The sequence below is a fragment of the Rhipicephalus sanguineus genome, chromosome 8, assembly GCF_013339695.2.
Source record: "Rhipicephalus sanguineus isolate Rsan-2018 chromosome 8, BIME_Rsan_1.4, whole genome shotgun sequence".
Lineage (NCBI taxonomy): Eukaryota > Metazoa > Arthropoda > Arachnida > Ixodida > Ixodidae > Rhipicephalus > Rhipicephalus sanguineus.
Genome location: NC_051183.1, coordinates 99,473,217 through 99,499,744, shown reverse-complemented (window position 1 = coordinate 99,499,744; position 26,528 = coordinate 99,473,217). Strand labels below are relative to the sequence as shown.

At 46.0% G+C, this 26,528-nt stretch overlaps 2 protein-coding genes and 1 non-coding gene across 5 annotated transcripts; 2 read left to right on the top strand and 1 right to left on the bottom strand.

Annotated features, from left to right (window-relative positions):
• Positions 1–1,186: 1,186 nt before the first annotated feature.
• On the top strand, positions 1,187–1,258 carry Trnat-cgu (transfer RNA threonine (anticodon CGU)). Its single transcript has one exon. It is a non-coding gene; the product is annotated as a tRNA-Thr (tRNA).
• Positions 1,259–5,511: 4,253 nt separating this feature from the next.
• LOC119402253 (zinc finger protein-like 1 homolog) lies at positions 5,512–17,089 on the bottom strand. Its single transcript, XM_037669390.2, has 6 exons — positions 16,783–17,089; positions 16,396–16,507; positions 13,922–14,127; positions 11,359–11,536; positions 8,254–8,380; positions 5,512–5,750 (listed from the first exon to the last, which is right to left on the bottom strand). The coding sequence occupies exons 1-6, from the start codon at positions 16,882–16,884 to the stop codon at positions 5,531–5,533; spliced, it is 945 nt and encodes a 314-aa protein (XP_037525318.1). The 5' UTR covers positions 16,885–17,089; the 3' UTR covers positions 5,512–5,530.
• A 124-nt stretch (positions 17,090–17,213) lies between these two features.
• Positions 17,214–25,594, top strand: LOC119402252 (UPF0415 protein C7orf25 homolog). Of its 3 annotated transcripts, none has more exons than XM_037669387.2 (4): positions 17,214–17,349; positions 18,514–18,811; positions 21,849–22,142; positions 23,721–25,594. In XM_037669387.2, the coding sequence occupies exons 2-4, from the start codon at positions 18,524–18,526 to the stop codon at positions 24,354–24,356; spliced, it is 1,218 nt and encodes a 405-aa protein (XP_037525315.1). In that variant the 5' UTR covers positions 17,214–17,349; positions 18,514–18,523; the 3' UTR covers positions 24,357–25,594. The 3 variants fall into 3 exon arrangements, with proteins under 3 accessions (XP_037525315.1, XP_037525317.1, XP_037525314.1); XM_037669389.2 differs by lacking the exon at positions 17,214–17,349 and adding an exon at positions 17,397–17,508; XM_037669386.2 differs by lacking the exon at positions 17,214–17,349 and adding an exon at positions 17,438–17,583.
• Positions 25,595–26,528: the final 934 nt, after the last annotated feature.

Here is a 26,528-nt window from a genome sequence, read left to right as displayed (position 1 = left end):
CACTCACTGTCATGGCGGCGACTGGCGCTGACTAACACTCCTAGGTTTAAATGCACATACAGTAGAACCTCGGTGATATGATCGAAGCTCATAACGAATTTCTGGGTGATACGAATTTTTCCGTGGTCCCGGCCAGGCCCATTAGCCTGTAATGTAGTGGAGTACGGTTGTTGTGAACCGATTTTTCACCCCGTGTCATTTGATACGAACGTACACTACCACGTAGGTACAAACGGTGCCGTCGCGCTGTGGCGGAAGACACGCAATCGCGCGGGCATGTGCACCACGCCGCCGTTTGTCATTGTAGAATAGGCCATCAACGGCGCGTCGTAGCCTCCACGATTGTGCGTGCAAATCTTGGCATTAATGCGCCTTCGTGTGCCTTCGCGTTAAGATTACAGATGGCGTCCGCGTGGTGCTCTCTTTTTTTTTTGTGACGCGTGCCGTTGTGCACGAGCCAGCGTCTCTGTACTGTGCTTACACGTGCCTGCCACATCGATGTAAGCCATGTCTTTGCATTCCATGTCGCAATCACACGTCCTATGAAAGGTGGACGAGAAATGAAAGAGGAAACGGATGGCCTTGGCGAAGGTGCTCGCAACGTGCACAATTGTAGGGGACGTGCACATGTGCCAATCTCCGATTCGCACAGCAGTCTCTCGGATTTTGAGGAAACCTCCCGATTGTGCGGGCACGACTGCCAATCTACAGAAAAACATCCCCAACACCACCGCGATAAGAAAGTAACAACAAAGGGCAGTGGCTCTAAAATTTCCTGGCCTTCTTCTATCGCACGTAAAGCGCTCCGTAAGTCGCTTTCACCGCAGCCACTGGTCTCATGCAGAAAAGCGCACTAAATTGGGAAGGGGCTACTAGCTGTCACGTGTCACAACACGTCTGGTTTATCATTTACACATGCGCACACGCACCGTATATTACAAGTACAAATATGACCTTTGGCGTCTAAAACCTTTACTGGCAATCATTCAGAGCTGTTCATGACATGGTGCGGCCCTGAGAAACAATAAGTGAAAACGTATGGCGGCTTTCTTTTGTTGCATACTAACTTTCATGTATTCTGGTGATACGAATTTCGGATGATACGAATATTTTTGGTGACCCCGCCAGATTCGTATCACCGAGGTTTTTACTGTATATACCCCATAAAGTGGACGGGAGGATGACCGCCGCCGTAGCTCAGTGGTAGAGCATCGGATGCGTTATTCGAAGATCGCAGGTTCGATCCCTGCCGGCGGCAAGTTATCTTTTCGTCCACTTACTTTCTTCACACTTTATCCTAATTACAACGAATGACATCCCCTATACTTTCTTCGGCCTTATTGTCTGTTCGTTCTCATTAATATTATGCTTTGTCACAGACTTTTAAGTGGCTCTGTACATGTCGTGACAATGTTTCTGTACTTGTTTGGTGTTATGCACTCAAGTGTTTCGGAACAGTCTGTAGCAATCTGTCGCTTAAAGGTTGAATTTTTAAGATGGTCATGTAGCGGTACTTTGGTTGAATCTGCAATTGTCAATTTTGACTCTGCTACGCCTGGACACGCAGACACAATCTCAAAGCGGACTAGTGCGTTAAATTGACTTTACAAGTCAAGAATATGATCAAAGCTCATTTGGTCATGTAGAATGCTGCAAATGAACATTACAATCATTAGCTAAGCCAAAGAAGTCTTGAGATCATGATGCACTGTTAATGTACAGGCCTTTGACTCTCATGTGTGATAGCACAGTTGTGTTGCGCTCGTATGTGCAAAGCAGCACTTCAACAGGAAGCTATTGTATGTAGCAATATAAAAGTGCGCAATTGTGTAGTGCTGTCTCCTTTGTGATAAGTAACTTCAAGCCACTGCTTATGAAGAAAGTGAACATAAATTAACACAACCACTTAACCCGGATGTCATCCACAATGGCCAATGCTGTTTTGAATGACACTTGGTAATTTTTTTTAAGCAGCCATTTGGGAAATTTCCTTGACTGCAGTTTTCCCTAGTTTTTTAACGATGCTATATGTGGAGAGTATGAAGCCGAGGATCACAACTTGCTTGATGACTGCGACAGGCAGTCATAGTTGTCATTTTGTGGCATGTATAAAATCCCATGTAACCTAATGCCAAGAAGGCACATTCCATTTAGCAGAGCATGAGACCAAATTTTCATGTCGATACTCCTAAAATGCTCACGCACGTCCATACCAGTGTGTCGGAACAAAATGAAAAAAAAACGATATTTTTGACCGGAACGAAACGTAACCGAAACATTATTTATTATTCGTTCCGGAGTGAAACCGAAATTTTTAAATCGTTTTTCGGTTCACGAGAAAACTTGGCAATCCAGAACTGAGGTCATGCAACGTGAGCAATTATGCACATCTCAGAGTACAGCATTAGCGCGTACCTCAGGCAGGAATTACAAAGCAAAGATATGTTGAAATTGTGCGAAAAACGAAAACAGTGGCAACCAGAGATGTTTATATTATCGCTAGTGGACTTTTGCGCGCCAGTCATGCAGGTGAGCGTGGAGCACTGCCGGCGCTGAAGTTTGTTACAGCGAAAGCTGTTATGGAGATCACAACATTCGATTTTGGTGCCATAGTTCTCCGCCGCCGCTGGTGTCCATAACCGCTATCGCATGAAATAAGAAAAAAATGAAATGAGAAGCAAATTTCTAGGATCGGACTTAGGCTGCATGCAGGACACAGAGTTCGTAAACTCAGTGGAACTGTGGTTGACTCGTTGGGATTATGTGCATTGCAGTGGGACTGGCTTGCAGATGCTCAGTGACGAAAACTGCACAATCAAAGTAAAATATTTGATACACGTTGTCCGACTCCAGTGTGTGGAGAGCGTAACACCGCATGCGGAGGAACGAAAAATGTGCCTTTTGCGATGTCTATAAATCGCGTCAGTACTCCTTCAAACGGAACCTGAAGGGACCAGGAAAATATGTTCCATTTGACAGGAGTTCCATTTACCGAGAGATGAACAGGGATGCAGAATTGAAGTACGAAACCAATTATATAGAGGCAGTTGTTCCATTTAAACATCAGTTCCGTTTACTGAGAGAGTACTGCACATATCAATTTGGTAATGTAAATGAGGTGTATGTGAACATGGCAATTTATCTGACCGTGCAGGTGTCATGCCTTGTTAAAGAGACAGTGGTGGCTGAAAAATCATTTATTGAAATGCATAGGCAAAAACAAAGCACCACTGATCACATGAACACGCAAAACATTGCTTGTACTGGCCACACCGTAGGCAGAATGGGTACAAATCAAGCAGGGAATGGCATGGAAATGTGCTCATGTTTTTCAACTGTTCCTTTGTGCGTGAAGGTGAAGACTTTTGTGGTGCAGGCATTAAAATTACATAACTAGTACTAGCGCATTCTGGACATTCCCATGTCCAAACTCCCACTAGTTTATACTATTTAAACTTATATACTCTAAAAAATGTCCATAATTAACAACAAATACCTGTCTACAAATGAAAGGTACAGCAACTAATGCCTATTCTCGGGTAGTTTTGTTATAAACTGTTGTATTTCTCTCTATTCTTTGACTTTGTCGACATGCTTGGTTAAATAACCGAGCCAAAACACACTTTCTGCTGTAGCCCATATATATATATATATATATATATACACTTGAAAAATACTTGCACGAAAGGCGCACTAACTTGTGGTCTGCAGCCAAAAGAGGCGTGGTGAAAACACGTAGCTTCAACTACATTCCTCAGGGCGGCAAAGCGTGCAGTTGGCAATGGAAGTTAACGGGACACAAGACTTGCCAAAGAGCCGAATTCTCCCTAATTATGAGCAAATAGCCTCAATTTTAGAGGTATGATGTAGTAGTTTTCACGACTGCAGTGATCCACTAAGGAGCACCATACGTAAAACAAGACAGACTTTTGACATTTTTTATCGAGCCAATGTTACATAAACTGCTGTTGGCCAGCTGTACGTACTTTTTTTAGCACGTGCGAACATGATTTCAATACCCCCACTAAATGCTTGAAGCTGCACATAATTCATCAAGAGTATGCTTTTAAAGCAGCCCACTATTGACACTGTCAAGCAGTGGACATGTGAATTTCTGAATATGGCATGTAGGTGTTGTACGAAAAAAAAAAACCCTTTTGGTATAAGATGAGCCACAGAATAAGATGAAAAACACTGAATAATGCACGAACACAAGCAATTATCTTTTAGGGTTGTTTGTATTTTTTTTTGTGGGGCTGTTTAACAAATCCATACCAACTCGCCTAATCATCAGTTCTCCCCTTTTAGTCATTACGGAAAGCCATCGAAACGCATGCTTTATTCTTGCAATGGTTTTCAGATGATGAACTTGTTTGCAAAAGACTCTAAACCTGACAACAAAGTTTAGGTTTACAAATACGGTGAGATTGGGCTAGTTAGTAACAGTTCACAATTGCTACACTGCTGTAGCAATTGTGAAAATTTGAGAGTGATTTCAATGCTTATGACCGAAAAAAAGGTGTCTAAATCGTCCAGATGTGGCACGCATATGCACACACAAGACATTTAACACGATATGTGAAATTTAGGGTGAGTCACGAGGCAGCAATATTGGAAGCACTGGCTTAAGGGAGGACACTGCTCTTCAACTTTTTTAAATTCTTGATAGATTTTGATGAAACTTGCCAAGTTCATATCTGTGTGCTGACTTCAAATATGCAGTTATTTTTCTAGTAAAACACATATAGCTTTTAAAATAAAATATATCACATTAATCTGGGTTCAGAACTGTATGCAGTACAAGAACTGGAATTGTAAAAATTTGAAAAAAAGTTATGGTATGTTGAACATTTGCAAGTGAGACAATGTCAAGCCGGGATTTCACTTATTAGCTGGGATTTCATTCAACATACCATAACTTTTGTTCAAATGGGTTTAGAATGTCTATTTTTGTTGTACTGCACACCGTTCTGATTATATAGACTATTGTGATATGCCAATTTACTTTGTAAATTTTTTTGTAAGTTTACTTTGTTACTTACTTTGTAAGTTTAAGAAACATTTTGCTCCCCAAATGGCACATGAAATATTTTATGTTTTAAAAACTACATATTATACTAGAAAAATAATTGTGTATTTGAAATAAGCACACAACCATACATAAACTCGGCAAATTTCATAAAAATACATCAAGAAATAAAAAAGAAAATGTTAAGTATCATGTTCCCCCTTGAACACTGCTAGAATGAAAAGTTGTCCAGCGTAAATGTGACACACAGCCCAGAATCGACACCTAAGGCAACATGCTTAGATTATCGCATTTTATTAACCCGCCACACACGCTCATTGAAAGCACTGGCAACTACCTGCCCCAAAAGACACCGCAGATAGGCTTACAAAGACCCGATACTATATACACATTCACGGTGGCACCGGCCGGTTCAAATGCACAGACCGGTGCTGCCTAATTCCCCAAGCTCTTTTCTTTATTTTTCTGCTAAGATGCGAGCGCCCACCAATGGCCGACACCTCAGCGCGGCTGCATGTCTTGAGACTCGTCGTGGACTCTGATGTCCGGATTGAGCCGGGGATCTAGCAGTGGGTCCGACTCCGCGGCGGCACGGCCCCAGTGCATGAGAAAATAGACGACGGTGAAGAGTCCTAGGACAATGAGGATGGAAAGGACAACCCAGCGCTTGAGGAACGTGTGCGGGTCTCGTCTGCGGCTGCCAGCCATTATTGTCCTTGACCTGGAGGGAGAGACAAAGGCGTTTTAAGTCATTTCGCGAACTTTGCCTAATAAGATGTTGCAAGTGCGACAAATTGAAAGTAACGTTCCCGCCCTCATCATTCAACACATCAAAATGTACAAAAGCAGTCAACAGTTAGCAACAATGTAAAGAAAGTTTGGCAACACTGGCAACTTTCACTGCGCTATTATGGTGGCTAGAGGGGGAAGTGTGACGGGCGAGAGCGGAGGGCTGTACGAATTCCCAATGAAAGATGGCGGTCACACCAGGTGGCGCTACCTGCGCCGTAGGTGCTTGCGGCCATGCTTGCGGCGGCATTTGCCTGCTTTGCGTATGGCCGCTAGACGTTAGTTTCACTTGTTTCTAATAATCGCTTATACCCCGCGCCCGTGTTGTTAAAGGCGCTACGTGTTTGTTTCGCTAAGAAGCATGTGTTGCAAGTTCTTAGCGGTGTTAAGCAAGAGGGAAAAAAAAGAAAACAAAGAATGCTTTTAAACCAGACGGAACTGGCGTGCCTCCATGTTTTCATATTTAAATGTTTCTTAATATCGGTTTGCTTCGACATGTTTAATCTGCTACAGTGTGCAAAAACTGGGCTAGTTGGTTGATTTTCATGGTGAAAGCATGGCAAAAAGACGACAACACGAGAAGAACGACACAGGACATGCGCTGAACTGTTCAGCGCTGGTTCTGTGTCATTCTTATTATCATATTCCTTTTGCGCTGCTTTTACCATATTTATAGTCTGCTTCAATTGAACTAAACCACTTGCTCGGCTGCATAGCTCAGCTGACTTTAAAGTGTTCTTTCCTCTTGGTCAAGTGTAAACTGTTTACAATCGTTCATAGCGAGTATATACTGGCTGCAGTGCAGCGCGTTTTTTTTTTTCTCTCTTAGTCCACACCCACCTCCCCCCCTCCATTTAGCGCGAAATGTTCAAAGCATTTACATTTTCCGGCTACTTTTCCTTGAGAAAATTGAAGTGCTCTTGAGCGCGAAATGTTCAAAGCATTTACAATTTCCGGCTCCTTTTCCTTGAGAAAATTGAAGTGGAGATCGGAATGCTGCAGCTGGAGGCTCTTTGATACTGAGCATTTTATTTTATTATTTTAGCGATAGTTCTATCTATGCAAGGACCAATGATTTCTGTTAACTTACGGCTTTAGATGCATACTAAATACATGCAAGGACATGTTTATTTATCACACATTTGTCATCCCATAATTATGTCAGGCATTTATTATCACATGCTCCCCTATCACGTTAAGAGGTCAAATTACTTGACCCTCCTCAACTTCAAGTTTTTGGCGCTCCCTTATTTTTGGACACTCCTGTCTGCTTTTCTTTTTTTGGTAAAGTACTTTGGTGCGTCCGGAAACACCGTAGGCACAGCGCCTTCTGACAAACGCGGGGTATCTCAGCAACCTCACCGTTTATAATGTGTTGGTATGTCCTTCCGATAAAACTCAGGTCGAAGTGCCGCTCGCAAACAACGCTGTCCCTCGTCAGCTCTTTGCCAGTCCGCTTAATATTTCGAGCTCATTGCTCTCGCCTCGAGAGATTTAAAGACCGAAAGCTTCTCCGAGCACGATTACAGCCAGGGACGAAGCATGTACTTGCGCGATTTGACGGCATGGTTCGCAGAACACGTGGGTACAGTGGCGGGTAAACAAACGACGACAGCGAAGGCAAGGCTAGGGTAGCCACCCTAGCAAGGCATCCGAACAAGGTGACAGCACAGCACAGAGAGAACGAACGAGTCCAGACGAGCCAAAGCAAGCGCGGCGAGCGCGAGCACCTACTACTACACCAGCGCCCCTTGCGGCGACCAGAACTTTCATTGCGTTCCGCGCATCGCTCTCCCACGGCGGGGATACAGCGCCCGTCACACTTCCCCCTCTAGCCACCATAGCGCTATTCCATAAAAACTTGAAGTTGCACACTCCGTAATTTTAGAAGGGTACTGACACGATAATTTAGTTGTGGTTTCTTTATGTCAAATGACAGGCCAAGCACTCAAGAGCCTAGAAAATGTACTGGTTAACATGAGTGCACCCTGAAAAATTAGTTACAACAAGACTTTAAAAGCTAATTTCGGTTCTTACTGTGCCCTGACGTCGCGACACGGTATAAGTGCCTTGTCAATGCGCTTGCACAAGATCTCGTGACGTTTGTACAGCCTATCCGCTCCACGGCTCCGTTGGCGATGCACAAGTGGCCATTTTGCATATTTTGGTACCTGACATCATCACGTCTAGCCATACTGGTGCATGAAGTCACCAGAATTGATAATGCAGCCTGCCGTCACACTTAGTGTCGAGCCATGTGAAAATTGACTTTAATGTCAAAATAAAATATGTTATCAGCATTTCCTGAGCTCCACACTTGCTCAGAGTCATCTCCGTATACACGAGATTTGTATGGTGGGGTAAAACCAGCTTGAAAAATTGGTGTCAGTATCCCTTTAACATTTTCCATAGCTGTGACAAACGCAGATACATACTTGATCCAGCGTGACAGAAGCTCAAATCCGGATCGTCGTTTGTACTTGTCCTCATCATAGTCCGGAGCAGATGTGACGAAGTTGCCCTGGGTTGCGGTGAATATCTTCCGCGATGATGTCATGTGGCCTGCAACACGAACGGCATCATCCAACATTAGAAGGCCTATCCACACTATTTCCAGTAACTGTGTGTCCCAATTTAGCAAACTCCATCTCACACCTGTTACTTTCCTAGTCCCACTGGTATCTAATTATCTGCTGCAATTTTTTATGGGACTGAAGTTCTGATAAACCAGCAGGCTGGTTATCCGTTCAGCGTGCTTCTTCTCAAAGCAGAATTCGAATTTCACTACTCAAACCTGGATGTAACGAACACTGATATAACGAATTATCGGTTATAACGAAGTAAACGAAGAATAGTCTTGTCATAGCTACAGTGTTACAAATAAACGTTTATAACGAATTTTTGGATATAACGAAGTTGTTTTCGTGGCAGCTGTGACTGTTATAATGAGGTTTGAGTGTATTTAAATACATGTGAAATGCACACAAAAATATACACTGCTCACTAGACAAGTTCTTAGCCAACACGAATGAAATCTGTTACTCTTAAAGGGACCGACAACTGGTCACAACATGTGATTAGATCCTGGCAAAATGACACGACACTGAAATATAGTGACAGATTCCAGCATCCTTTTCGCCTTGTGAGTAGGATTTATATGTTTAAATCATGTTTAAAAGTAACAAGAACCGGTACATGGCGCAGCCTAGCGGAAGAGCCTTGAAGCTGGTATGGAGTCGATCACTTTTTGCTGTACGTAGTCTGATGCTGTCATGCATGCCATAATTAGTCCTGAAAATTAGCGTATGTATATTATTATCTATCCCCACTCTATCTTGTGCTGCTTATGAGGTAAAAGGAGTTGCACGATGAGAAGCGGCGCTGCCTTCGCAATAACCAGTGGAACATGTCAAGCCGCGGCGCATGCGCGCGGAGTGCACGCATGCGCGGCAAACCGCCACGCTCGAACACGAACCGCACTCTCTCTCACTGTTTGCAGCATCGGTTGTCACTTGTGTTTATGACTTCATAGTCCCCACAGATTGAAAAATTCTTATTACAAATGTTTCACAGCGTTTTCCATGTTACCGTTGGGTGATTAGACACCCTCACCAGTAAGCTTTCTGTTGCGCTAAAGAAAATGGGTACCATATAAATTGGTTGTCGGTCCCTTTAACAGACAAAGGTGAGTTCTGCCGACTGTGAATAACAGAATTTCCATTTCGTGCTTTGACATTTTTACAAAAATTTCCAGAGGTTGGTAATACAAAGAGAAAAATATCTTGCTCAATGCATGAGCTCCTCGTACACATGGCATCTTGCCTGGCCACACCAGAGAAAACAAAGTACAGTCAGCTCCCAATTTTTTTGACATGCTCGCAAACTTGCGGAGTTTTGCAATTTGTAACGCTGCCACAAGTCCGTAGTGTCAGTGTATAAGAACGTCTGAAGTTTCGGTCGCTGAAGAGTTTCAGTGTCCGATCTTTCAGACTCTCTGCTGTAATTGCAATCCGAAATGGCATTAACTGAAGCCAACACCGCTGCCACGTTGATCACGTCGCAAGCTCGAACCAGCACTTTTGTGAGTCAATCCGTTTGCGGCCGTAGCGGATTCCAAAATCAGCTTTGCCGCATAGTCAAAGTGCCATGGAGTGGAGCATACCGAGACTCTGAAGAGGCCACTGTCACAATGCGAGTGGGGCAATGCCTTTATGAATAAGCACCGGAAATGCGCGGAGGGCAGCAGGCAGCAAACACGCCAGTACTTCACTGATGACAAGCTCACTATGATAAGTATCTTCAGCTAAGTGCTCAGTAGTGAATGTGGCCTAGCACAATTGTAAGCGTACTGCACGCTTTTAATATGCGACAACTGAAATCCACCGCATTCCTATAATGCAGCAAGTGCCCCAGCACTTGCTGCACACTAGGATTGATCAGCTCTACGCCGCACCAAATGCCGCGTTTTAATGAAGTGGAGGAGATTTTCGCACAACAGCACATAATTTTTGCACACACATACATCGGACGAGCCATCTGCACTCCCGCCACAGCCTTTGTGTCGCGCGTCACCGTTTCAAGTCCCTCCCTGGTACGGCAATAGTGCGAGAGAGTCGTAATTGTGTCTATGCTTTGCTGGTGTCGGCCGTGCTCATCACGAGACGCAGATTTGTAACTGGCGGTTAGTTAGCCCATGGTTAAGCGGGGTTCTTGATAGGTACCAATCTTATTCACGAGAGCCTGTGAGCGCACCGAAATGCCTGATAAGTGTACTCGCAGTCCTTGAGAGCTATTTCAGAAGTGGCTGTGTCCACTTGACCATTTGAGCAAACTAAAAAATTATGAATCTGTTTTTTTGGGGGGCAATTTCACAATCCCTAGGAAGTCCAAAAAATCAGATGTTGACTGTATGTACAGTCCAGTCCACTGTTAAAGGGAACATTCAAATTAGCACCTTGCTTACTGTTGCCCCCCCCATCCCCCCCCCCCAACTGCAAGTGTATGTGTAAACATTGTTCAGACATGGCACCAGTCCGTCAAAAGGAGTTAGAACTGTCAACTATCAGTTGTGTTATGCAAATCTAAGCGACTATGCTTTTGCAAGAGAGCGAAGTCCGGACATGCCCTGCACGCAAGTGTTCCCTTTAACAGTGGACCCATCTGTACATATTACAATTTCTTTTTTTGTATGCAGTTTTTTTTTTTTCAGCAGTGTGCTGCTTCATCCTTCACCTCTTATAAAACTTTGGTACAGACAAGAATGCATCTTTCTTTTTGGAGAACTTGACGTGCCATTTGACAAATTGTAGAAGAGATCAAATTCGCTAGAACTCCTCTTTCTTGGAACACATTTGTCAATGTGTCATTCTGTGAATGTACTGCTAGGTGCAAACAACTATGTGATCCTGAATTTCTCTGCAAAACATTCTAAAGAGTTGGAAAGCATGCAGCATGTTTGTTTTTTTGCGATGAACTCGGAGGGAATTTGTACTGTGCCCATCCAATCACAAGGTTCTGAAGCAATGAACTGGCAAACGTACTGTTGGCGGCAGTACCGTAGTTGACACTGTTTTCAGGAGCGATGGTCGTGTGCATGGGCGGGGCAGCGTTGGGTGCGCTGCTTTGTGCACGCCACGGTGGAGGCGCTGATTGGGCTAATGAGTTGGCCGAACTTGCGCTCGCCTCGTGTACGTCGCCCTGTGGTCCCGAAGGCTGTTTCTGTAACAAGACAGCTCCGTTGATGACCGGTTCACGCTTTTTCACACGCGCACAATTAACCTCTCAAAAACACCCCGCTTCAATTAATCAAGCGCACACTTGCGAAAGAAATAAACCGCCACTGTTTAGGCAGCCTGACGGGTTCTCACACTTTTAAACACGAGAAGCAGTAACGAAGTCGGGACCCCTTCCCCTATTGGGGAAATCAGGCGCAAGCTAAGTTTGGCCTACTCTCCTACTGTTCTTTCTTTCTGTCGCATTGCGCAATGCTCCCTCCCAACTGTTTCCTTCCTCCATGACGGGAATTGGACCTTCACCCACGTGCCTAGCAGCGTCACGCTTTAGTTGCTACAGGCAACAACGACGACCGTGCATTCATATCAAAGCAACAATGAAATGTGGCAACGTCAAATGACAAGTGATCCTGACAAAAGATCAGACTAATATATTGGAAACGACCGATTGCCAACAAGCCCAAAATTGAGAGAGCGTCAATTATTGGAAAACAGCGCATACAAATACGCACGTTACAGGCGAACCTACGAGGGCCGCATTTCTGTAAGCTTGCCGACATCGGGTTTTCTACGTACAATGCCGCTACCACCGCCGTAATATGTAACTCACAACAAGCTTTGCTTGAAAAATAAAAGGCATCGAATATAACCTCAGTAGGACAAATCAATGTGGTAGGTACAGTAATAGTATAGTATTTCTGCACTGAATACACATGTTAAACTATGAATAGAAGAGAAAGTTGCACATGGTTGCACTGAAAGCTGTTTACAAGTTTACTGTTGATCACTCTAGCCAGACTTGTTTTCCAGATGCGATACAACGGACGCTTTAGACACTGGCCAAGTAAGAAACTAGCAGAAAGGAGGAAGGGAATTTGAGTTTGGAGAATGAGCTGGTTTCCATCTTCTTCTACAGTTGCGCTGCTCTTGTAAACACACCGCAAACAAGCATCTTTTGTCTCTGTTTTTCTTCCTATGTCATGTTTCTGTGGAGGTTTTTCCAACTGGAACAATGTTTGTCTGCTCCAACCTAATGAAAGCCAACAGACAACGAAGCTGAGGAAGGTATAGGGGACATCACTTGTATGTTTTAAGTGCAGTATAGTAATTATGACATATAAATAGAAATGAACTGAAGTGGATGAAAAATCAACTAGCTGCAGGTAGGGACCGAACCTACACCCTTCAGATAACGCATTTGATGCTCTACCAATTGAGTTACAGTGGCAGTCACTTTACCATCCACTTTATTTGGTATTTTAGATGCGAAGCATCTTACGAGCAAGCTTGATCCGGTGGCGTCCGCGCTCCACTGTGCATGCGCCTACTCTCTCTCCCACTCTCCACCTTTATGCAGGTGTTCGGTCGCCTTCTCTCCTCTCCTCCTCCCGTGCTGCAGCCTGTAAACCCACTCTCTCCCCCCATTTCATATAAGCACGTGTGCTCGCTTCGCTCTCGTTCAGATCAGTCGTAACGTCAACGTCGGCGTCATTCTCGCTTCGCTCCCGTTCAGATGAGCCCGAATATTCGGTCATCCCTACTAAATACAAACCGCACACACTAAAGAAAACGCCAAGTGAACGTAAACGGAAACTTGGTGTGCACCCCAATGCAGCTTCACATACCCTCATGGTTCCCTTTAGTGGGAGATGGTGTAATTTTTTACATTTGTGTAATCCCGGGAAGGTTAGCCAGTGCCGCTCGCAGCCATGACGGCAAGTGTGGAACACTTTTGTTGCCAGCTGGCATCACGTAGAACGTGATGCATTACCCAAAGGCTGTGGGTTTGGTCCCTACCTGCGGCAAGTTGATTTTTTATCCACTTTAATTCCTTTCCATTTATGTTACTGTACTACAGTTTACTATACCACTTACCAATTGCTATACCATACCAATTACAATACCACTCACCGCCTGGGCTATGGGTGGCGATGGCTAACACTCCCAGGTATTAAGCATGCATAAATACCTTACAAAAAAGTGGATGGGGGAGCACCCTCCATCGTTGCTCAAATGGTAGAGCAGTGGACGTGTAATTCAAAGGTTGTGGGTTCCCACCGTCGGATCCCACTGACGAAAGGGTGGTTTTTCATCTACCTGAATTCCTTTCAATTTAGGTGAGAATCATAGAAGCCACAAATAATGCCACCTATGCTTTCCTTGGCTTAACTATCTGTTGCTATCAATGGTTGTGTGTAATACAGAAAACGAGCCCCTAGGACAATTCCCCTACTTCCCTATACCTTCCTCAGCTTCATTGTCTGATGGTTTTCATTAGGTTTATCTAACAACAGAAACGAGCCCTCTATCAATCCCCCTTCCCCCCATGTTTTTCTGTGATGTTCTTTTAACTCTGCACCTGTCTTCTCACCTGCTGCGGGATCTCCGGTATCGAAGGGCTGGCGTTAGCCCAGGATGCGGCCTTGAGCAGCACGTTGAGCGCGTCTGCAACTGGCGACTCAATGTGGCTAGCTGGGACGATAGCCGAGCCACAGGACGGACAGCCGTAGCCGGCCGGCGCAGTCGTCTTGGGCATCCGCTTGCAATACTCGTCCAAGCAGGCCCAGTGGAAAACATCTGAGAAGGTAGTTTGCCCACGAAATGTGAGACGAGTGTGGAATACCGTCAAGCCTCGGCATAATGAGTTAATGATTATAATGAAGCAAATGAAAAGCACTGGCGATTTTCCCTAAGGGGCACTGTTGGGGTGAGGAAGGGGAATGATAGTGCACATATATTACTCCATTACAAGAGCAGATAACCAACACTCAGCCAACATTAGCCAGTGCTAATAATGTGCACCTATGTGGCAGCTTGGGCATGTTGGTAATCCATTTTGAAGAAAACTAAAGGCACATGGAAAACACGGACGAAAAAAGGCACACATATATACACACACACAGGTGCTGTGTGTGTATGTGAAAAGCACCTGGGTGTGTACGTGTGCCTTTTTTCGTCCATGGTTTCCGAGCACTTTTAGTCTTCTTCAAAAAATGTGCATCCAGGGATCTCTCACTCCTTGCTTATAGGGACACTAAAGGCAAATAACATTTTTTGTCAGAGTGAGAGGTCCTTGTCGCCCACGAAGGAACTTAACTGTCTTGGGTACCCCCCCCCCCTCAATAAAATAATCCTGATGCCACCCCTGATTAGCAGGACTGATGATAAGAGACTGAACAGAATTGGAGGTGATATATCGTTAGGGAGAGGATCCGTGCAAAATATCACCTCTGGCTGTCAAGCGATTGCCTCTTGATCCTGTGACAAGTGTCCAAACAGAGCTCTGACAAAGGAAGTGGTTTGGCAGGCAAGTTGGTGTGTGCTCATGCATATTGCCACACTCGCTTCTTGTTTTATTTTGATGTAATCAGGTTTGACCAGCAAGGACCGTTATCAACGTTCGACGCTGACCGCGCCGCAGTGTTCGAGAAGCTTTGAGATTGTAGTAGATCGCTTTGTTAAGATTGCGCGCAAGACGCGAATAGTCTAGATTATTCCAGAGTTTGAGCAACCACCAGTGATAAGACTGGAATGTTCGATGCGTGATGTATAAAAGATGATGCATCCCAGCCATGAGCAGATTATCGACGGCCGACGCTCTGTTCACTGCTATAAGTGTACAGTGTGTATTGCTGTAGGTTGACTTTCCGTTTCACAGCCACAAGTTCGGCCAAATAAAAAGTTTCAGCTTGGACACGCCCATGGGCATCGGCAGGATTTTGCCTTGGGGGGTGCAAACCCAGTGTTACATCGCGGCTGGGGAACGGGGGGGGGGGGGGGGGGGGGGGGGAGAGAGAGAGAGAGCTGGCATAGATTGGGTGGAGGGGAAGTGCCGGTGTGGCTTGAGGGGGGCAAGTGCCCCTTTTGAACCCCCTTGCCTACGCCCATGGACACGCCGCCTCCTTCCTTCGTCAGCGTCACGACCACATGACAATATGTTAAGACAAGCACAGTGTAGTGGGAAAAAGAAGACTACAGGACAAGCCATTCTTGTTCACGTACGACTATGACTTCGTCTTAAAAAAAGGCAGAAGTTCGGGGGAAGATGGAAGCTTGAAGAGCTGAAAAATTCGTGAATATGGGGTGTTGCTGGAGCCGACGTTCTGACAAGTGTACTTGTCTTCTTCAAGGCTGCAACTAAGCAGTTGCAGCTTTGATGGCTTCGTCTTGTCACACTCATGACACTGCACAGATGCAATGAAGTGGCTGTGGTAGCAGAGCACAAGAACACGCAAACATGATGCACTGGCTACCGCGGATAAGTTTCGACTCGCCGTTTTGCCATTCTTGCGCGAAAGAGTTAAGTCAATTAAGACATGCAAGGGATGTCTGTGCTTAACAAAAGTCCTGGTCCAAAATTGCAGCGTGGCTCTAAGAACGTTAGCTACAAATTGTTTCTTGCAGGGGCATATTCCGAATTGGGGGATATCACCTTAATATAACTCTGTGTGCCCGCTGATTGGCTGGTTGAGGTAAGGTGGGCAAGCAATCACTTCAGTCATCGGACATGCAATTACGTCAGCAAAGCGACAGTGTCGCCGAAAGTGACCGTCTCAGAATACGGCCCCAAAAGTCTGGCGTCATGACAAAAGAAAGAAAAGAAATCCAAAAGAAACGACGTCGACACTGCTCTTTTTAAAAACATGTGGTCGGTCTTTTTTGGCTCGGCAATAGGCGAAACATATGACACGTCACGTGGTCTGCCGCTCCCCGATGCGTATTGGCTGCCGTAAAAGATGACGTCATGACGCGCATGTCAACAATCACGTGTGGGCGTGGCCTCCAAATCGGTGCACGCGAAAAAAACTATTCGCTGCAACCACAAGCGAATTTGCCAACACTTACGATAGCACAGTAGGCGAGTGCAGGTCCCGTTGGAAAGTTCCTTGCGGCAGATCTGGCATATGGGGTCGTAATCGCTGTCTTGGAGCCACTGGAGGTAGCTTTGGACTATGCACTGCAAATACATGTTCGAGAGGTTCTTTTAAGCGCGTAAAATTTTTTTTTTACGCATCACATGGGAAGGTCACAAATGCGTATCATTCTGTCTTGCTTCTGTTTCTCATCTAAAAGTCAAAGAGGTGCTTAAACGAGCTGAGAAAGAGCGAAGCGCACATAGGAGCTACAGGGTTTGCGTAAATGCGTCCACGTAGCCCGTCTTCTGATCCTGACATCGCCGTACCCAGCTTTAGAATGACAAAACCTTTAATCGGAACCGGAACACTTGCTCACCGTAGGGTGCTGGGCCACCATGCAGTGTTCGCACACGTTAACACGGTGTTCGTAGCAGAACTGGTTCGTCACTTTCTTTCTGGGGCACTTGCACAGACCCATGGTGGCGTCGTCTTCCCGGCTTCGAACGTTGCTCCGCCGAGACTTATTTCGGCTAGAAGCTCATGAACGACGGGCCGGGGACCACGATTATGAATTGTTCGTTCTTTTTTTAAGGAACTACATTCGTGGAAAGCCGGAAACAGTCGCTGTCATAGCTCGCAATTTGCCACGACTTGCTCCTGCGAGCCACCGTGCGGTTTCGGTGGCGTCCCGATGCTTAACCGCAGTTGAGCATTCATATTAACAGCTTCTACCTCAAATTTTGTTACTCAAAGGCATTATTAAACCTAAATACAGAAGTGTAACACCGAACCTTATTTAATAAGTTTATTGTTTGAGGACTGTTGCTAAAGAAGCAAAGCTAAAGCCGATTCCAGCGAGTACGAGCAAGCGGCTCGCATTAATCGATCGCAGTTTTGTTTCTGTTTTGCAAGCAGCTGGGATTCCGGCGGTGAATGTTTTGCAGTACGTGCGCCTTTTACGTGAACAGTTTTCTTAGTTAACGGTGGCAATTCCCCAGTGTTCGTGGTTGTCAGCTGGCTTTGGCGCACCTAACGCTTCGCTCAAGTGGTCGCCTGTTTGTTTGACTCGTTTTACTGGACGCTGGAGGCGCGCTTCTAAACGGTGGGATAGCTCAAGTGCGCGGGCAGTTGTCCAGTTTGTCACTGGCTGTTTCAAGGCTGTTCGTGCTCCACCTCAGTAAATAGCCTTCGTGACTGTTTATTTATGGCGGGCGGCCCTTTGTTGTATTCCGCTGCGGGCTACTAGATTTGACTCGTTTGCTTCTACTCTCGCTATTGTCAGAGACCCTAACTAGTTTTGCCGGCCGCGGCGGCTGCATTTTCGATGGAGGCGAAAATGTTTGAGGCCCGTGTACTTAGATTTAGGTGCACGTTAAAGAACCCCAGGTGGTCGAAATTTCCGGAGCCCTCCACTACGGCGTCTCTCATAATCATATCGTGGTTTTGGGACGTTAAACCCCAGATATTATTAACTAGTTTTGCAGGGAATTGAGGGTAATTGCTCTTCGAAACCGAAAGAAAGCTTTCGAGTGTTTCATCTTTAGACAGTATACCGAAGTCGTGCCAAGTTTGCTGAATTTACTCGAAGTCGTCGATACAGTTGTCAGCTAAGGTAACAGATCTACTCTAGAGCACTCAGTCTTGTCATTATGCCTTAAGTGCGTTCAGTGTGCGTTTCAAGTCGCAGGTTGCGGAGATTTAGTTCCGTCGTTCCATTTAGAAGGACTGTCAGAGCGCGCAAGTGCTTTGCGAAGTTGTTTGATCTCTTTCCGACTTGCTACTAACTGTGACCGGCGCTATAATTTTACAATTTGTGCATTGAGCAAGGAAAAGGGGTGGGGTGGCAGGGTAGTACACTCTTAACTACAGTGATAAAGATCTTTCCAGTGGTGGTGAGCACACCGGGAGTTGTGGGGCCAGATAAACATTTCAGGAGCGCAACTGGCCACACCTGCATGATCATTCGTCGCAGCTAACTTTACAGCTGAGATTGTAACCTTGACCAAAATCCAGTATCAGGTTGGAAGACATTGGGTGTAACCTTGATCGAAATCTATTTTCAGGTTGGAAGTCGTGGGGTGTAACCTTGACCAAAATCCAATTTCAGGTTGGAAGACATGGTGCTCCAACAGGACAGTGCCAGGGAGAAAGTTCTGGAGAAGATTGGCGACGCCGAGAAGCTTCTGGCTCAGTGCGACTCCCTGAGCGTGTGCCCCGGCAAGAGCAAGTTGCAGCGCAAGATCCAGGCCGAGATCAAGTTCCTCCGCAAGCTCTGGAAGACACCCGAAGGGATCAAGGAGGAGCACCTGCGATGCACCAACCTTGCTTACCTGTCGGCAGTCGTCACCTGCTCGCTGGCCGTCACGGGTCTGGTGGATGTGCTCAAGCCTTTCTCGCTCCCCGAGGTGAGCAAACATAATGGTGAATTCAACTGGCAGCTTAAAGGAGTACTGGCACGATTTTGAGGCACCGCAAAAGGGGCATTTTTAGTTTCCTTGGCACGCAGTGTTAACACTCTCCACATGCCATAGCGAGGAAACACGTATAAAACGTTTGAGCTTGATTTTAAAGTTTTCGTCGCCCAGCATCTGCAAGCCAGCCCCACTGCAATGGACATTATCACAGTGTCAACACAGTTCACTGGTTTTTGCCAACTCTGCATCCATGCATGCAGCCTCAATCGCAGAAATCGCTGTCATGGTCACTGGACGACAATTAACTCATCATTGTTTACGTGTACCACGCACGACTGACAGAGCTGCTGCTAGTACGTTGCTGTCTCCCAATGACATCAGACTGTGTTTACACGTCACTGTGAAGCCGCCCCTCGATATTGAAACCGAAAGTGCTTCTTTAAGGTAGTGGTATTAAAATATATTTAATGCATTCCAAGGCACCACAATACTTGTTTTAGGGTTCTCGACACCAGTGTTCTTATTTAGAGCAATAATCCGAAAATATTCAAAATTCGTGTCAGTACTTCTTTAAGAGTGTGATTATTTGGGCAAGTTGGTTGTTCATGTCGAGATATTTACAGTGCAGGAGAAACACGGACAGAAGAGATGATGCAACGGACGGAGCTCTGTCGCCTGTCGTGGTAGCGCTTCGTCTGTCGTGTCTTCTCTACTGTCCGCGTTATTTCTGCACTGTAAATATCTGACATCCACTGGTAGATCACGAGCAATGTGCCAAATCCACGAGGGAGCAACAAAATTTGGCACGAAGTGACCTGATTCAGGTCGACCAGCAAAAAATAAACCAGCTCCAGCTGGAAGCACAGTAGAAGTTTTCGCGTGCATCCAGTTTCCCACGTTGGCAACGTGAGTACGTGATACACCATGCGCTAAAGTATACATACTACGCTCTTCCTCCAAGTACACGTGCACTACTTCTTCAACATAGCCAATGATCTTCGGGCGCTTGCACAGCAGGTCCGAGAACATTTTGTTTATAAACGTCATTTCATGGAGCATATATGAATCGTCGTTGTCGCTGCTGCTACTACTTTCAGAAGTCGTGCTGTCACTATCGCTCGGAGTGAGAAACAATCCAGCAGGGACGAACAGCTCTAGTCATAGGAATGTAGACAAGTGCACTGGGTAATCAGACAACACCTCAAACTGGTCGAACTGCGCAGTGGGATGAGACACGAAGAGAAAGGCAAGACAGACGAGCGAGAGCACCTCAAAAAGTGCTGAAGACAACTGATTTGCCCGACTGCACTGGAAATGACGGCACCACATTGTTGGAGTCGTGCGAAATCTGGCTCTATGAGGTGGATCAACATGGATCTGGTTGCCCCGAATTGAGTAGTGGAAATCGCAAACTTTCTCCAGATCTACCAGTGAAATTCAGCTTCTCAATGGCGGAGCAAGAAAAGTTGCTATAAATCTCCCAGTGGAATTCACCATAAATTTCTCCCAGCGCTCTTCTGCCAGTGGCTTCCCAAATAGACATCGCCAACTGCTAGCAGACATGCTTTGCCAGCCACTGGGCACCGTTTTCAGTCTTGAAAGTGTACTGACACCAATTTTCGACACTGAGCTTGCTTCACCATACAAATCTCCTGTATAGAGAGATGGCTCTGAGCAAGTGTGAAGCTCAGTAAATGCTGACAAGCTATGTTATGTTTGCAGGTGTGTTCTGAACATGCCAGGACTCGGATCAAGAATATAACAACTTGTGAGTTGGTGTGCAAGTTGGTGAACAAATGTGCACATCTCTTTCGTCTGTCGTTTATGTGTGCGCTGCGCTTTACGCATGACTTGGAGCAAGAACCTTCTTCCTCGGTTCATTTCGGCGTCATTAATAGAAGTGCCATCAAAATCGATTTTATGGTCATGCTTTTCACAGTGCTTTACGCCAACACAGGATCGATGTGAGAAAAATGAAAGTGCAGCGTAGCACTCGTGCAGAGCACTTTCAGAAGCTTGATCAGGGTCAATTTTGACGGCGCTTCTATTAACAACACCGAAACGAACCCAAGAAGAAGGCTCTTGCTCGAGCCAGGGCATATATTCAGAATGCACCTACAAACATCAACCGCTCGCAGGGATCAGTGCCTTTTTTATACACGCATTGCCTTCGAGACGTGACGGAAAGAGGAAGCCGAAGCCATGGTGAGAGGATAAGAAGCAACGCTGCTTCCATGACCAATACAGTCACCCCTTAAAGGAGTACTGACACGATTTTGAAGTGCAGCAAAACGGACGTTTTTGGTTTCCTTGGCATGTAGTGTTAACGCTCCCCACCCCGCATCCGGGAAACACGTATAAATATTTAAGTTTGATTTTAAAGTTTTCATCTCCCAGGATCTGCAAGGCAGCTTCGCCGCATGGAGAGCCCTATGACGTTTCAAGTCAGCTCACTTGGTTTGTGAAATCGCTGTCGGAGGCACTGGACGACAGTTCACTCATCATGAACCACGTTCAACTGGCAGCAAAGGACAGCAGGTGCATATTTCGTGGGTTGCAGTCTGCCCGTGACGTCACGGGCAGACTTGACACGTCACTATGAAGCCGCCCTCTCGAAACCGAAACCGAAACTGCTGGTTGAAGAAGCGGTATTAAAAATATATGCAATGCATCCCCAGGCACCACGACACTCTTTTTAGGGTTCTCGACACCCGTGCTTTCATTTAGAGCAACGACCCGAAAAATTTTAAAATTCATGTCAGTACTCCTTTAAGGAAGGAACTGATTCGGTCTCGAAACATCCGGGTCTCTTCAAAAACTGTGCCTGGAGCCATTTCAGCTTCTAAATATATTCAACCCAACCAGACAGATCTCTGTCAAAATGATTGCATTGATACCAATATCCGTCCAGCAGAATTAGCCGTATTTAGCAGCTTTGGTTGTAAAACACCTCTCTCACTCAACACATTTTTGAAAATGATGAAATTGTTCTCAAACGTGTGCATTATCGTTCTTTCTGCTGTTTCAGATTGATGCCGAATGTGAGAGGCAGAGGCGCTGTGCCGATCGTACTGTCGTGGATGTGGTAGCCAATCACGGGGCGGCATGGATCAAAGTGGTGGCGCGCAATCCCGAGGCCTTGCTGACCTCGTCTCTCGGTGACGGGGAGTACGGCCGGCGCACCATCTTGGACCAACTCCAGGACATGGTGGAGTGCGCCGGCTGCCACCCACACCTGTACAAGGCTCCCGAGGTTAAGGTGTGGACCGTGCTGCCTGTCTGCAAGCCACTCCGGGAGATCATCCAGGCCGTTGGAGCTGAGGTGGGCCCTACGGTTATCCTGTCTTTTAGCATGAGCTTGGCTGCTTTGAAGGGGTCATGAACGATTTTTCCGAGTAATCGTCGAATGACCTCAGTATCAGAGTCTAGTGCCTCACAAATCGATTGCCGCAAAAGTTTCTTGAATCCATCAAGAATGAGCGGAATTACACAGGTTTGTCGTGCACTTAGAGTGCTTTCTCTCTCTTCTCGTCCTGACATCCTGACAAACACGCTGGAAGCTACACAGGGATGGATGGCACGGCGTAAAGTTACGTCAGCGTGCATCATGACCTCGAGCACTCGTGATGAAACACGACCGCTTTCTCCCGTTGAGATTCCTGTGCACGCTAGTGTGGCTACTGTCTAATGTTAGCAGACTACAAGCGTGGTGCCGGCACTTGACGGCAGCGCATGCCAAGGAGTGCATCTAATCTAAACGCCTCTCTTGATTTATGTCGGCTATCGGCCGATAGCGTGCTATCTGCCATGTGACATCAAACAGCAGGCACCCTGGCCACCAAAGACAGTGAGGACGAGTCCATGTATCTGGAGAGCTTGCTTAATGAAACGGCAACTTAGCGCTCCACTTCTAAACTCTCTATGACGCACACGACTACAAGATTTGGCTGAGATGTTCACAGCAGCGTCTGCTGTCTGCTGGATGTGTTTTCGCACCAAGCCCGACAGGTGGTTTATGACTCCTTCAAGCAGTTTCGACAGCATAGAAGTATGGGCTTGTTGGCGTATTGCATTGTGATTGCCATTCTGTTGGAACAGAGGAAATATTGTTTTAACAACACTTGATACTGGGCACGATGGTGCGTTGCTTATGCTGGAAAAAAATAAGCGCACAACAGACGCTCACAAAGCCGAGACCAGAACAGAAGATACAGGACTGTCCAGTGTCTGTTCTACACTTTTTTTCCAGAGGACAGATGTATCTTTTGATTGCTGCATTTTTCAAGATGTTCAAGGACAGACCATCCAAGCAAAGGAATACCACTTCTAGTATACTAGGACATGCCTCTGCATAAACTTTGCAAACAGGCTTGTGAAGATGATTCACACAGTGCACTATTCAGGGATAGTACAGATATCATTCGGCTCAGCTGGCAAAAATGGAGATAAGATGGCATGCATAACGAATTGGGCCTTTTTTGGATAGTTGGTTGCTCATTCATTTGGTCTGGCATTACGTAATGCTGCAAACTGGTGGGGGAAAAAAGTTCTTACCCCAAGCAGGGTTTGAACACACGACTGTTTGGTTACATTCTAGAGCTTCTAACTGCCAACTCAGAGTACTTCAAGTGAAATGGCAGACTAGTGGAAGCGTGTTATGCAGCTTGCTTCATGTGTGGTAAACGAATAGAAATTGTACGCTGCATGACAAGTTAGCGATAATGCTATGCTTGCACGGTCATCACAACCATTGTCTTCCATGCTCCAGCTATTACTTTAGTGGCTGATTCTTCGGGTTTTCTTGACAGCGACCCACTAACGTTACTAGTATCACATTTTCTGCGCTTTTTCCTATCTTTTGTTGTTTGTCAATGAGAGCACTTTTTCTTACTGCACACAGGTGCTCAACCACGAGGACGTCCTGTCGATGTGTGATGAGGAAACTCCCGAGGCTGCAGCAGACGACAGTGAAGCAGGTGTTGACGACAGCGTGGAGAACTTCACGGCGTTGAAGCTGCACGAGGTTCCCAAGGATGCCGTGCTCAACCTTGACGTGTCCACGATGATCGCTTGCGCATCCGCGCTGACCAACGGCCGCTGTCACTTCCGCTTCCGCGAGAACGTGCTGACCGAGCAAGCCGAGAGCGAACGCCGCAATCCTGTCCGGCCCGCCCTGGACGAGCTGTTTGCGGACCGTAAGCTCGTCTGCTGCCAGTCCGCCTACGACGACTTCTCGACGATCGTGAAAGTCATGGCTGGACCGTGCGAGACCGAGGCGGCGCGCAGACTCTTCGAACGGCTCGAAGTCGTACCGGACTCTCCCTCCGAGCGGGCCGCAGGGCTCGCACTTCGCGGGAAGATCAGGAAGAGGTCGAAGATAATCTTCGGGACTGGCGACCGGCTGAAGGCGGTGACCGTGACCGCGAACAGTGGGTTTCTGAGAGCCGCGAAGGCTCAGGGTGCCGACTTTGTCGCGTTTGTGCACGAGTCGCGGGCGCTGACGGAGGCGAAGGAGGTCAACGCTACGCCGATCTAGGACGTGTTTTTGGAAGTTAAGCCCGGTGCTAGCTTGCTTTGTCTTCCCAGGATGCTGCAGAAGTGCCACCAAGGTGAGGGGAGGCCGATAGTCGTGATCGGATACAGTAAGGTGTGGTTGATTTCCTCGAGATTGCCAACGTCTCACCTAGCGTACGGTCTTGTCCGTCAATCTACCGGTCATTATTTTCTACTCTCCGGTCACTGGCTTTGTGCTGTTAATTTCAGGCGGCTGTTATCACGTCGAGAGTGCAATATCGCGCTGCCATTACAACTGTCGTACTTTAAATTAAAGCTACTGATGCATATGTGTTTAGTATTATTATTTGTTTAGCAGTCTATTTAATATCAAGCTGATAGTCTGGTCACTTTCTTTCGTGTTTTTTGACTGGCTTGCTGGTCAAGCTGCTAAACTTGTTTTGTAGTTGGTGTGTGGGCAGGTACTATCGGTGTAAATTTAAATGCGAGCAGGAAAGAGGTAACTAGCACGTCATGCAAACATTTGTAATTAGTGGTTTTGTGTCTTATCTATATATCGTATCGCTAAGTATTGTTCAGGCTCTTCCTACCTTCGAGAGAACGTATATCACAGGTCAGTGCTCGCTTATGCAGAATCGTAAAGAGCTTACCCAATCGGTTTCTGCTTGAATTTACGTCGACAGCACCTACCCACAATCAACGGCTTCAGAAGCAAAAGTCTGCACTTAAATTGTCTTTACGTTTGTTCAGTGAAAGAGTGGCAAAGGTTTTGTACAGACCTTTCTTTTTGCACTACTACATCATTGCAAGATATGCCTTTTTGGCGGTTATTTCAAATGAAATTGAATTGAAATGAAATTCATGATTGACTAGCTTCTCAATGATGGTTTGCTATTGGATGCTTTACATACTTTTGTTGTTCATGCCAAGGATAGCTGTCATCCATATTGCTTTTTTAGTGCAAGAAACGACACCACAAGAAAGAAGACGGAACACAGCGCTACTCTCAACTGACATGGTTTATTGCGTCACTCTACTCTTTATAGCAACCAGATACCGGTAGGACATGCGCCGTGCACCCTATGCGCACAACCACCACACCTTGGACACCTGAGCGCAATCAAGAAAGCGTATCCAAAAAGCAAAATTCAGAAGAAAACAAGGTAATGGAAGGCACACTAATGCACTGCGACCCCAATGATTGAATGAAAAAAGCTTCCGATAATTCTCGGGCGGTGGTGTCACGACTCTTTTTTAAGGTAGTAGTTAGTCTAAACAAGGCTTGACAATTGCGTTTTTTGCAGTGTTGAGCTAAATGTGAGCCTGTACCAGTCGGCAGGGATCGCTCATGTTCTTTAAGGCGCTCATTCACACAGCGGCCTGACTGACCTACAAGAGAGTGGAATCTTGTAGACCACCCCTACGCTGCACTCGACAAACTTCTGGTGTCTCTTTTCACATTGCGACTTTTTGTTTTCTTTACAAACACGCCTGCACAACATAGAGTTTCCGGGGGGCAGAAAAAACAACCGGTATTTGGTACCTAGTGGCCACATTCTTAAGATTGTGAGCCACTGTATGGCAATACGGCACTACTACTGGCTTCTTCTCTGTGTCGTTTCTACACCTCTGGCGCTTGCCTCTCAGCTTCTGAAGCAAAACTTCAGAGACCGACGTCACAACCACACTTGGGTTACGCGCATCCTGCAACCTTTTTAACTGCGCGTTAAAGCTCTCATTAGCTGTGTGATGGCACGATTTCATTAATGATGATTTGAGACACATCATGGCAATGGCATGTTTCACAACCTTAGAGTGCGCAGACTCGTGTGGCAGAAAACCCTTACGTGCACGCGGCGAGTACATCCAGCAGGCATGACATGCTTGTAAGGAAAGTTGTAGATCCAGAAACTGCAGTTTACGATCCTTCGTGAGTTCATGCGTGAAGGTTAAACCCTTGCCGTTGTCCGTGAACAGAGATAAAATATCAGCTACTGCGCCAGAGCCTTCGTGGTTAGTTTGTTTTATCAGAACAAGGAAATCGTCAATATATCTAAAAATCTGGACCAGATCATTGTCTAAAACACTCTTAAGAGCACGGTCGACAAAGGATAAAAAAATATTACAAAGAGCAGGCGCCACACACGAACCAATACACACACCCTTTTTTTGAATAAATAGCTGGTGTTCGAAC

Coding starts and splice junctions, on each gene's coding strand:
- LOC119402253 (XM_037669390.2), bottom strand. CDS start 16,884: ATGGGTCTGTGCAAGTGCCCCAGAAAGAAAGTGACGAACCAGTTCTGC. Junction 16,508..16,782: donor TGGTGGCCCAGCACCCTACG/GTGAGCAAGTGT, acceptor ATGTATTTGCAG/TGCATAGTCCAAAGCTACCT. Junction 14,128..16,395: donor CACTCGCCTACTGTGCTATC/GTAAGTGTTGGC, acceptor CTACCTTCTCAG/ATGTTTTCCACTGGGCCTGC.
- LOC119402252 (XM_037669387.2), top strand. CDS start 18,524: ATGGTGCTCCAACAGGACAGTGCCAGGGAGAAAGTTCTGGAGAAGATT. Junction 18,812..21,848: donor AGCCTTTCTCGCTCCCCGAG/GTGAGCAAACAT, acceptor CTGCTGTTTCAG/ATTGATGCCGAATGTGAGAG. Junction 22,143..23,720: donor TCCAGGCCGTTGGAGCTGAG/GTGGGCCCTACG, acceptor TACTGCACACAG/GTGCTCAACCACGAGGACGT.